Source organism: Meleagris gallopavo, chromosome 2 (assembly GCF_905368555.1).
Source record: "Meleagris gallopavo chromosome 2, MGAL_WU_HG_1.1, whole genome shotgun sequence".
Lineage (NCBI taxonomy): Eukaryota > Metazoa > Chordata > Aves > Galliformes > Phasianidae > Meleagris > Meleagris gallopavo.
This window is the reverse complement of record NC_139405.1, coordinates 22123549-22136843: the sequence shown is the minus strand read 5'-3', so window position 1 is coordinate 22136843 and position 13295 is coordinate 22123549. Positions and strand designations below refer to the sequence as shown.

Here is a 13295-nt window from a genome sequence, read left to right as displayed (position 1 = left end):
CCATCATGTTCCCCAAGAACACTTTGGTATGTGTTTGCTACAGTTCTCCCACGTAACCAGGGAATTCCTCTTCACACACTATTTTCAGCTCTCATCACACACTGACTGAAATATCTCAGGCTTTCTTCCACATTCAGTATACAGGCAAGAAGCAACAGAACCAAAATGAGCTAGACAGAGTGTATGTGTTGCTGTTATCTGAAACTCCATGACCTTTTTGGATTTAATAGAAATTAGCCATCAAAAGCTAACATATCAGTGTTACTGTTACTTTGCCTGAGTATAGTTTGCTTAGGAAGACCTGATGCTTTCAGAGAAATTCTACATTTAACACAATGGTAGTCAAATTTTTGTTCATTTGTATTGGAGTTCTGAATCCATTGCAGTGCTGTTTGTTTTTCTTCATGAAGTCCCTGTGGAATTGTTCTCAGTTGTACTTTGTTCTTCTTACTCAAAGAAATTTTCTTGAGAGTGAAGAACAGCCTCTAGTATGATGTGATAATAAAATCTTATTTGCATTTTATTGAGGAAAATCCATTTGGAAATGATCAAAAAAAACAAATGTAGTCTTTTTCATCATCTCACAGGTTTCTTTTCTGATGTAGAAAGAAAACCAACATTGGTATGTTTTATATTTTTTATTTATTTTGGAAGTACAGTTTAGAAGATAAAAACATCTATCTTTCTGCTAAGCAAATCTAGTAATCTTTTATCTTGCATTGTCAATAACAATATGTTTGCTGTGGAGAATTAAATTTAACTTTCTTTCCAAAGAAAGTTTTAATATGCTAAACTCCTAAATGTGACCCTTATGTCGAGGAATGAATGGTATGAGCAATCATTTGTACATTAAGGATTATTTTTGTGTATCTTTTCTATAAATAACCAGATTTTCTGAGAAATATTTTAGTTACATTTTTGAACGATATAAATATTTCTTCATGCAACATATAGAAATACTTTCAGTGTTGAGAATGGCGATTAATTGTTTAATATACTTGTTTGTGTTAACCATCTCATATACACTTCCTTATGTGTTGTGCTTAAGGAATTTTTTCTACATTGCTCTTTGTGTGGTGCATCTTTACTATTCTTTCTAATGGGTGTTTATCATTTCATAAACTGATGAAAAAGAACTTTCAGAAAGTCATATTTTTTTTGGGAATTCTTGGCCACCATAGAGTCGAATTGACAGGTTTTGTGTAAATCCAGTATTTTTGTCCTACTGACGACTTTGCTGCTATGTGCTTATAGTATGATCTATTCAGGTTTTAATTTGGAAGGCTAAATATTAAAGTTTGTGTGAAATAGTTTAGTGTTTTACTAAACTGTAGCTACCATTTTGATACTTCAAATCACTTAGTGAAAAGATAATTGACTCGTCTAGAAAATAGATGATTTTTTTTCATAGTATTTTATTTATATTTATATATGTTCCCTTTCAATATTTAAAGGAAGCTTATAAACAAGAGAGTAAACAGCTTCTTATATGGCCTGATAGTATTAGGACAACGGGGGGTCATTTTAAAACCAAAAGAGGAGAGATTTAGATTAGGTATTAGGAGAAAATTTTTCACTTACAGTGCAGTAAAGCAGTGGCACAGCTGCCCAGAGAAGCTGTGGGAGCTCCATCCCTAGAACAACTCAAGGCCAGGTTGGATGGGACCTTGTGCAGCCTGAGCTGGGGGGGGGAAGCCCTGACCATGGCATGGGGTTGGGATCTCTAAGGTCCCTTCCTACCCAAACCATTCTTTGATAATGATTCTATTATTCAATTAGAATTCTACAAAAAAGGATTGGTTCCAATGTCATGGTGCATAAATGCTTCCATTTAGCTTGTAAACATTACGTCCATCAAAGGAAGACTTAATTAAGCATCAAACACATTGTTAGGAGGGGAATAGTTGTCAGAGTTCATTTGTTTAAGTGGTGTAAAACCTGGAAGACCAAATCTACTTCTTTTACACAATAAGATAAGTCTGCACTTTTTTTGAAAGATATTACAGGATGATTGGAAAGTGGTGCTCATTGCTCATGTCAATGCAGCTGGAGGAGAACTTGACAATATTTGGAAAATGAAGCAGTCTCCCCAGTGTGGGGTTGGTTATGCAGCACTTCAAGGCAGCATCCTAAGTAAGGACTCTCCAATCAGCAGCTGTTATCTTGTCAGTGCCATTATTGCCTCAACTGTTTGTGCCCGTTGTATGGTGTACTCACAGCACTGCTCCTGTCAGCCGAGTCTCCTTCTGCTTGAGTCTTCTGGATCTGGTGAGAAACCCAAAAATTAAACAGAATCTGGTCAGTTTATACAGGCCTACCACTACAGGAGTTCAGTGGTCACGCTTAAAAATGAATTAGCTTTCCAAATCCGTGCTGTTTGCATTTCCTGATTGTTTTGTTAGTACATCTAACCATTCATGGCAATTTGTGGCACGTTATTAGTCTATTCATCTAGTCAAGAAGCACTTGACTAGACATTGAGACTATGAAGCCATTTGAGTACCTTACAAAATAACCTTGGCACGTTTCCGTGAATCTGAATGTAGGATACTTGGGGAATTCTTTGAATTTCAACGATATGTCCAAGTTCTCAATTGGTCATATTGCCAGAACAAAGAGTGTTCCTTGTGTCTGTGTCTTAACATATGTGCACTGTGTAAAATAACAGTTTAAAAACTTTATCTTTTGCCTTTAATCAGTGAGTTGCGAGAGAAAACTTATTTGCTTAGATGGATTCGCAGTCTATTTGCTTAGGTGGATTCACACAGTCTTTGATGTTTGCTTCAGCAAATAATCAAAACTATGTTTCAGACAGAGTATTTCTATTTTTAATGTTGTGATAATACTTCTCAGTTTCTAAAATGTCCCAGGCTGTGAATGACCATTGTATATTAAACCGTTTGAACAATACTCAGGTACCTCACCTAGCCAATCTGTTGGTGACAAACATATTACTTGAAACTATAGGTTTAGTTTTGGTCACTACTTTTTTTTTTTTTTTTTAATCAACATAAAGAGAGAATACTCCTAGAATAAATTGATACATAAAGCTACGAAAAGTGTAAATTCAATCAAGTGTCTGTGAAATTCTGAGACTCTCATTCTCTGTGCCATAAGCATGATTTTTGAACCCTGATCGTAGTTTAAAAGAGTAAGCAAAATAAAATTGGAAAGCATATTATAAATTTCCTAGATGTAGTTCTGTAGGCGTTATAAGAAAATACTATCAAGGTTATCACTAACATGAAATTTTCTCTGTTGGAGACTACTAGCTGCTGCTTAAATCTTCCTCAGTCAGTTATTTTAGTGGAGGTAAATTCTTTTAACTTTGAAGTCCAAGAGAACTTTGTTTCCTTTTGAGATACAGAGCTTCCCAACTATTTTATTTTCTCATCCTTTGTATTTTCTTGCTTGTCTGTACTCATATATACAAAAATGTATTCTTTTAATATTGTCTTTCAAAGGAAAAAGGGAAAACACAGAAGCCGTTACTGTTTGCAGCTTTGAGCACCTTTCAGCAAAAGCGTGTTGCTGTTTTCTTCCACTGAATTTCCATTAGGGGAAACACTGATCAGAGATTCTGCACAAACAGATCGTTACGTAGCCTGCAAATTCATAAGTGAAATACTTGTCAAACTTCTAAAGTTAGTTCTCGGTTTATTTACTAAATGATTCTTTTCCAGAGTGTTGTGGTCTAACATAAGTGTTCTGAGTTAGCATTCTTCATTTTGGACTTGATCTCCAGATAACTGCTTTGAGGGATATATTGGGGCTATGTGTATTTGTTGTTGGATAAAGATTTCTGTTCATAGGGTGTCTTTGCAAGGGACCTTTTTTGTCCTCGTGTGTTAGTTTCTTGTCAGGTGTAGCCCTCAGTGCCTGACCTTGAGCTGCATCTTTCACGATACAGTTTGTCTTTCTTTTGTCAGTCAGCTGGTCCCTGGAGAACCTAGCTTGTCTCCAGTTCTCACCCTTCTTTGTAGTTGATATGATTGCTCTAAGAACTGAAGCAGATCCCTTCCAACTGCAGGCGCCCAGTGATCCTCATATCCTGAGATTAAACATGACCGCAATAAATCAAAAGGGTGCCTCTAGCAGTCATAATTAGAACTGGGTGAGCTACTAAAAGCAAATAATTTAATTGACAAATGCATCATAAACATGCGTTTTATGTTACAGATTTTGTCATTGTAAAAAACAGTTGCATGACTGATTGCACATGCAATCAAACACTAGTTCCATAGATTGACTGTTCATAAATTACACTTACTGTTTGATCACTGAATTTTTTCCTCAATTTGGAAGAGTGTAATCAAGAGGAAAAAGAAGGGAGAAATCAAACTATTAGCCACTACTCTCTCTCCCCAGTGAATATATTCTTTAGAATACCTTAAAAGATGAACATGCTTAGGAGGCTTTCTAAGTAGCAGTTAGCAAGGTGGCAGAGCTGGGTAATGAGCCTAGGTGCTCTGAAAATGGTTTTGGAGCTGTAAATGTAGCAGACAGAGTCTGGACAGAGTATTGCCATCTAAGAGCTCTGTGGTCTCAAGAGCTGTCCGACAATAACATCTCTGTTGTCACATGTTTGACAGGGAGTAAAGAGAGGAGATGGAGTGGGTCTGGGCGGGAGTGTTTGCGTACTTTCATCAGGAGTGCATGTATAATGTCTGCATTTTGTGTCAGGTATTCTGAACTAAGCTGCTAACACAAGCTAACAGCTTTTAGTACTTCAGTGTTTCTTTATGTCACGTGTCTTTGTTAAGAAAACAGAATTGAATTTCTTTCCCTCACTTATGGCTGCATAAACAGCGAGCAGACTTCTGCAATGCAAAAACAGAACGTTTTTGTAAATGCTGTAAATCCCATTGTACATTTATTTTGAATTCTTTCCGCTGCTCAGGCTTGCTGTGCAAATTTCAGGCCTGTTAAGTCTGTGGAGCAACTAGGTGCGTTTTCACAATATGGCAAGGAAACCAAAGCTGTAATTTAAAATGCAAACAATCAAGTAATAGTAAACTTAAAATGCTTCCGTACCTGCAGACAGTTAATGTTTTGTTCTGGGGAGTTTAAAAAACTTTCAGACAAAAAGCACTGCTAGCAAATTCTCATGAAATATAAAAAGCAACAGAAATGCCACTGTGAAATTGTTTAAAGTCTTTCAGGAAAGTGGAATTCTGTCTTGCCATTACTAAGAATTTATCATTTTCGTCATCGTGTATCTGTGCTCTGTAACATTATAGTTTCTGAGGTAAATTAAAGCTGTGTATAGAAAAGTAAGGATTCCATTTCTTGCTGTCCTGGTTTCAGATGGGACAGAGCTGATTTCCTTCATAGGCATGATGCATGTCCGCTATGATGCTGCGTTTTGGCTTTAGGAGAAAGGCAGTGTTGTCAAAGCACCAATGTTTTAGTAAATAGTTTTTATCTCAACCTATGAGTTCTACTTCCTTTTTTTTTTTTTTTTTTTCCCCAGTTCTATCTCACTGGGAGGGGTGAATGAGTGAAGGGCTGTGCAGCATCCATCTGTGGTGTTTGAAGGGCTATCTTTTCCATTTGATCTTCCAATGCTTCATTTGTGAATAAGCAACTTGTTTTATAAAATTATACATCCATGTAAAGCTTTTGATGAGAGATGTGAATTTTATCAGTTTAGATACAATTTTTAATTACATGAAGAATTGTTTAATAATTTTTTAAAATCCATATTTGATTTTCTAAAATCCATATTTGATGTGAAGAGTACCATTAATGTTGAATATATTTCTTGCTAAATCTTTCCAATTGGAATTTGTGAATAGGATATCCTGGTAATTTTTAAGCATACCATTTTACCCGAAATAAGTATGAACTGTTTACTAAAACAAAGCTATGTGTTGGAAATATTATCAGAGTATTTAGTGTCATGTTAGTGATTTAAGTTGACTTAGATATTAATACTGTTAAGTGTTTAAGTACATGAATAAAAATACACATCATACCTAATTGGAACCTGTTTCAAGGTAACAGCTGAGCAAAAAAAAAAACACAAAAAACACACCAAAACAACCCAACAAATAATTACCTGTCATAAATGATGATGCTTTCCTAAGCTTGAGTCTTTGTGAGAAGGATAAAACTGTTTCTTTGTTTCCAAATTCCTGTTATTAGTTTAAAGCAAAATACTAATAAATTGTGTGTTTTCTTATTTGGACTGTATAGGACTGGCCACTATAATACAAACTGAAGTTTTTTCCCTAATGTGTTGTGAGGATAGGTAACTTTGTATGGTTTCAAAAAGCACTGGATTTCTTTGAAATAAATAAATAAAGTGTTTTTACTAGATTATGCAGAGATTGACAGGCACTCAAAGTCAAGTGTTCTTAGAAATTGTTGACGCTTCAAAATGACAATGGAATACAGTACAGGAAGAAACCTAAAAAAAAAACCACATCAACCCTTGCTTTTTCCTTTAATTATTTAATTCTTCCTTTAATAATAATTTTGCAATGTCTTTGCTAAACCTTATAATTGGCATTACTATTAATAATCTTATTTCAGGAATATTTAGTATTGTTATATCGATTATGTGATTCTTGAGTTCTACCTTTTAAAAGCAAAAACTTGATACATAGGTATTAATGTACAGAAAGAGTATCGGTCATTTATTTTAAGGAACTGTTTTGTTACAGCTATTATATTTTTAAGGACTTCCAGTTTTTATGTATATCCATCCTCACAATTATTCCATGAGCTGGGGGAAATAGGATCACTGTCATAAAAGGACTGGGGAACTGAGGCCCACTTTGCCAAGTGGTATCAAAGCATCACTATAGTATGCGAGTTTTGAATATTTGAATACCAGAATCCAAAATTAAAATGCTCCTTTTTTTTTTTTTTTTTTTTAGTCATGGTTCCCAGGAAAGATCCCAGTACATTTTGAAAAGTATTTTAGGTTTGAAACATGCTTTAATAAAGCATCTAGTGCTTAAGTCAGTCATGAAGCATGTGGAGCCTCCAGGTTCAGTTGCCTGATTTCAGATTTCAGAGAGAAGATCTTCTCTCTGACTCTCATAGCAGATATAGATGATGGGCTCCAGGCTGATTGCTGATCTGGAGCCTGTGCGGTGCTCGGGCACTCATTGCTTTCTCAGTGAGCTTTTGCACCGAAGCTGACCAAGATTTTCAGCATTGGGCTGGTGATTACGAGGCGTGAATGCTTTTGTCTAAAATGTTGGAGGCGTGAATTCAGTTCCTGCTTTGCCTAGTTAGGATTGAAATTTCTCTAACCTCTGAGTTGTATTGCCATAGAAATAGAAAAAAGTAATGTGCAAAGAAGTTATTTAAAAGATTAGTGGTATAAGATTCACATTTAAAATTTGACAAGTAACATGCTGTGAATCAGATTTTTGTTGCTTGAAGGATTGTCAGCAAGGTTACATCTTTCCTGTGTATAGCTTGGAAAGCCAAGAGACTCAGATGTTCTTGTTTTGCAAGCCTAGAGAGGCATGATTTTAACCTGTCCAATGAGGGAAATGAATTTCTAACTGTCCTCAGAGCATGATCCCGTTGTTCTTTGTGATCAGCTTCATTTGGCTTAAAATAATTTATGAGTAGAAATTCAGAATATACAAAAGTAACAGTAGGATATGAATATGTAAGTAACAAGTACCCTGTTTCAATAAATTTATGTTGAAGGAAGACAAATGAATTCTTTTTACGTATCTTATTGTTGTTGCATAGGTTTCTCTTTGTTGTGAGAGAGTGAAAAGATTATTAGAAAATACATCTTAGAGGTTCAGATTTTGCATCGTGTATGGTATGTGTTTTGTTCTAGTGGCTCTAGTGAAAAAACTGTTATTTTTAATTACTGACTTTTGTACACTAGGAATATATGAAATAGAAAAAACATTTTATGGGAATGTTGTATTATGTATTTGTCAAGAAGTGATTTTTTTTCTAGATAAAACATGCAAATCATCAGGGAGAATATTTTGGATTAATTATAGTTTTGTAGAATATAGTATGTATTACTCCTACAATGCAGTGAAAAGCAATGATTCTTGTAATTGTTGGTCAAATAAAATCAGCTTAGCTTTGTCAGTAAGTTCTGTCCTGAAGTGTACGTGTTACAAAACTGAAGGTGAAAAATTTTTCTTCATAATAGTAAGACTGAGCTTTGAACCAAATATTTGGAAGAGACTTTACCTAAAGTTTTTTGTTTGTTTATATTTACTGCTAATAAAATCCATTTGCTATGGCTACATTGAGAAAAACAGGTTAGAATTTTAGCACTGATGTTCTGGAAAGAACATCAAGATGCATTTCATCTCTTTGTACTGTGACAAGATCATCCGTACCTTGTCATTTCATCTAAGTTCTTCAGATTCTGCAGTTAAGCTTTTTTTACATTTCTTACTAACCTATTTTGGTATTTCAGTGACCTTAAAAGGCATTTTCCTATTATGAAACCTTAGTCTGTTTTTCCTGCATATCAGACGACATGTAGTGTTTATAGTGAAAGAGAGGGAAGAATTATGAAAATCAATTTATATAGATAGATTATTTCAAACAATTGGACACTTTGGGTCTCAATATTACATTTCTCACAGAAAAACTACGCTATCATAGTGAAATAAACATAAGTTAAAGTTGGATCAAGTGCAGATTTCTACACATTAAAGCAGTCTGGTAGTACTGTAATGTCATAACATGAAAGCAAAGTTTCTATTCATGTTGTACCTGTTAGAAATTGCAGTATTAATGTTTTGTAATTTGGCACTTGATCATGAAGCTTATATTTTGAACAGGTGAAAATACAACTTCCTTTCTTGATGTGTAGCGCTCTCCTTGTATTTTGTCTATGTAAACAGGAAAAACAAACATAAAATCAAACTGAATTTGGAGAAGACTGTTATATTTTTAAGTCCCAATGTTGCTTGTAGACTTCCACAAAATCAGGTTAGTTACCTGATTGGCTCTGAATATCACAGAATACCTTCCTCAAAACCATGAAGGGCTTTCCACAGTTTTCCACAGTTTCACTTCCACATAGAGTCTTCCCATTTGCTTTCAAAGATACCCTAACAAAATATAATCTCACCTTCTTCTTCTCATTACCTCATATCTTTTAGCCATTTGCCCCCCAATTCTGCTTTCTTCCTTATTACAGGCACAGAAACTAGACATTTGGTATATGTTGTTTAACCTTGTTTTGGCGCAATAACATTTTCCACTCTGCTTCACATTTCACTATTTCATTTTTCTACTTCTCTCATTTTCTTTTATGTTAGAATTTTCTAGTTCAAAACTGAAAAAAATGTTTAATTCATTGTGAAATAAAAGATTTCAAATTTTTTGTGCATGTGTGTGAAATGGTAAAAAAAAAAAAAAACAATTTGTTTAGGTTGTTTCTGCAGTGATTTTTTTTCAGTTGTGTTCAATTTTCAAGTCTTTGAGCATGTGGAAGGAAAGATATTAATAAATTAATTACATCCCAGGGATAGAACAGTATTCTTTATGTTTGAAACCTTCCTCCTGATTCAAAATAAAAGGCAAAATATTTTGTTTTAGAAAATATTGTAGAAGAGCATTTAAGTTAGACCCTCTCTCTAGTTTTTCATCAAGGCTACATCTACACATTGTTTCTCTTCTGCAGTTCTAAGGTACAGCCATTTAGTTACATTTCCCCCCCAGTTACAGATCCAAAACATCAGCTAAATTTCTATAATCTCTCTATTCAGCTATTGAGATCCTTTTCTCTGGCCTTGGCAAGTGCAGTCTTGTCATACTCTCAGCCAGTCAGGATTCTGCTGTAAAGTATAATATTTAAAGTATAATATGCTTCATCCTTATGTAATTTTGGAATATCATACTTAATTTTTCAATTGTTTCTTCTTTTCTCTGCTATATTGCACAGAAGCTACTTGTCTTCCCATTCAAAGTACTTCAGGAATTATTCCCATTCCATCATCTCTCATTTAGTATTTTACTGTTAGTAGAATTTTATTCTATTGTAATCAGTTTAACTTTGCGTAAGCGTGGTTAAACTGAGCCCTTTGGCTGAGGAGCTGTAGCTATCTTTACAGATAAGTGACATCCAGGGAAATGTGCTATCATCTCCTCGGTACAGATATCACAGCCATTTGAGGGCTTGGGTGGGAGTGTTTGCACAGCTGTTTGCCTCGTGTTATGTCTTCTTTTGGGCTTACAGCGTGATTGCAATCAAATTAGACAACAAAGCTTTGAACAGTATCAGGCTGACTGTGTTTAAATTCATGGTCCCAAAAATAATATGACAAAGCACCATAAGTACAATGTGTTAAATTTTTCGAAAACTAGATGTAAATAATAACTGCAGTGACAAGCTGAGATTTTCAATTGTGTGTGAGGTAAATACTGACTGCTGAATCAAGACATTGTTCTTTTCAACTTTCCACTTCATTACTCTGTTGAAGTTCAGAATCAAAAGTTTCCTGTTTTGAGGGTGCTGTGAACAAGAGAATAAAGCACAATTAATAAATGCGTAATTAATTTTCAGCAATTTTGAATGTATAACCCATTTTAAGTTTATTCTCAGAATTGAATAAAGAGCTCCCAGAAAAATAATCAAAGATTTTAAATCGGAGTTTGCAGTTTGGAGTATGGAAGCCAGAGAATTTTCTTCAGGTCCTTCTTTAGTTGTAAGAATGTATTTGCTAACACCACTGGACGTTTAGAGATGAGGGGCTAGATTGCTACTAGAAGCTTCTATCAAATTTCTTGGATGTGTTCTGTAGAGAAGACCTAGTTAAAATGTTAGTGTGAAGGATATTCTAGGTAGGTCACTTATTTTTGTTGTTATCAACCCTTTTATAATTAGAGTTTCTGAATGAATTTGGATTTTTATGATGAATTAAGTTACTTGCTTTTAAAGTTAACTTTTATCTTGATGAGGATAGGTGTTATTTAGGTTACAGGACTGATCTTATGCTCGTGTCAGCTGTTGCTGGAAATGGTAGAGACATTTGGAATCATAAATAATCAGCTTCACAAAATCATCATGACTCTTTGAAAGAGTTCTGCCAGATTCCCAAATGAGTCAAGCCATATTTGAAAAATCTGTGGATCTAATTTGTGTGTCTTTTTTCCCCCTCTGATAATCATAAATGGATGTTCTGATAATTCAAAGTTCTGTTCTTAGCTGTCAACAGAGGTACAACATGCCTGTGCAAGAAATCAGGAAATAAAAGTAGAAACAACTTTTGTGATTTCCATGGCAATTTACAGAACGTTTTGTTTGGTTGATTTTTTTTTTTTTTTTTTAAACGGGGGGATTAAAATGATAAAAGTGAATATTAGAAAATCCAGTCAAAGATTTGACGTAAGGAGAATGTATATGAGAGATCTGAATTTTCTTGGAGCTTGCATGGTAGAAATTAATGCATCATTGCTGACTGTTGGGGTAACATTCTTCCTTTACCAGAACCTTTCCACTTAGGACAAAGGTTCTGTTACAATTCTGTAATTCTGGATCAGTTAAATTCCTTGTAAGCTAATTTGTTCTAGAGAGAGTGCATTTTTCTATTTGCATGTATTCTGTTATTTTACTAGTCAGAAATTCTCGGTCTAGACAATAACATTTACAAGGAGTGAATAAGAATTTCCTGCATTTTGTTAACTTCAAAATTCCACTACTGTTTTCCATTCTTGTGAAGTAAAGGAAGGCTGCAACGTTTTCATTCTCCAAGAAACTAATTATATTACGTTTCATCTTATCAATTGAAATAAATAGGGACCATGAAAATTGCTTTTCATCTTCTACAATTATTTATCCTGAATGATGAGAAATGGAAACACAAAATCAAGAATTATTTTAATTCCAGACTACTTCAAGTTTTTGTTACCTCTAGCATGTGTGAACTGATAGTATACTAAGTATGTTTCTTCTTGGGTGATTGAATGGAACTTCTGTTACTGTCAGTGAGCTGCTCTTCTAGTTTCTAATGTATTATTCTAAAAATTATCTTCCCAATAACATTGTTTGATAGAATTCATAGAACTTCTTGTGTGTTTTGTAGGGTTGTGACTCTCAAATGAGCATGTCAGAAGTATCCTGCAGTGAAAGTACCTCCTCTTGTCAGTCTCTGGTGCACGGCTCAGCTCCAGAAATCCTCATTGGCCTCCTTTACAATGCTACAACTGGAAGATTATCAGCAGAAGTGATAAAAGGCAGCCACTTCAAAAACTTGGCAGCAAACAGACCACCCAGTGAGTGAAAATCGTTTTTCATCCTAATGCTTCTGTACTGGTGGGGCTCTTAGTAGTAAGGACTTCAATGCTATAATTTAGTCCTGCCCAATCAAAATGAAATAGAGCAATCATCAACTAATCTGTTTCATGTTTTATATTTCTAGTCAGTTGGGAAATAGCAAAAATCTAAAATTCAAAATATTAATTGTAAGTTGACAAGCCTGCTTTAATTTTTCATGATGACTGACTAATAAATTACCTTTATCATACTGATTAATTGCTAAATTACTAATGCCTCACATCACAGGCCAAGAATAAAAAGTTAGTGTTTAAAGAGAAAGTACATGCCAGTTGATATTAATATAAACACTATGAACAGTTACTGCTCTTCCTAGAGGGTTTGATACTGAAGCCTTTGATTGCTTATGTGCCTATGTATATGTGGTAGAAATGTATTTGATTTAGGAATGTCAGCGAAAACAATGTAGAAGCAAATTGAGACCTTTGGTATATATATTGTGCAGAAGGAAGATATATAATCAGCATTTGTTCAAAAATATGTTTGTCTGAAATATCTGTGAGATTCCTATAGTTTAAATTGAGCCAGATGGAATGTCACACGCAGAGAATATTCTTACTGTCTCTAATTCTTTGATAAAGCTTGAGAAAGCTCAGTAACAAACTTTTAAAACTGTTCTGTAGATGTTGAGTCTGATTTACATTAGTTGTAGCCAGACTTACTTACCTGTTCCCCTTGGTTTGGTCTTGAGGCTCAGGTTTTAGCCTGTCTTTCTGTTTTGTAATCTTCAGATTTGTATAGCACTATTAGATTATCCAGCAGGCTGCCAACGTTTTGTAAGTGATTTTCACATCTCACTTTGCCTTCAGAGTTTAGGAAGTAAGCCAAACAAGTTGAGACTGATGCTGTCGTCTTTCTTTCTTGACCCATGTTTTATTTCAATCATTAATTACATTTGGCTCAGCTGTATTCTGTTTTGCTCTCTGTATATTTTTCATGCTGACTTAGCCAGCTTTCATTAACATTACCAGAGAAGGAAAGCCAAAGATGAATCTCAAATACTTTCTTA

At 34.6% G+C, this 13295-nt stretch overlaps 1 protein-coding gene across 4 annotated transcripts in view; it reads left to right on the top strand.

Moving 5' to 3' along the window:
- The window catches only part of SYT14 (synaptotagmin 14), an 83392-nt gene that overhangs the window by 58221 nt on the left and 11876 nt on the right, over positions 1-13295 (top strand). For all 4 annotated transcript variants that reach the window (XM_085219313.1, XM_031552369.2, XM_031552368.2 and 1 more), the window contains one exon: positions 12036-12225. In XM_085219313.1, the coding sequence (XP_085075439.1) occupies positions 12036-12225 (190 nt within the window). The remainder of the gene's footprint in view (positions 1-12035; positions 12226-13295) is intronic.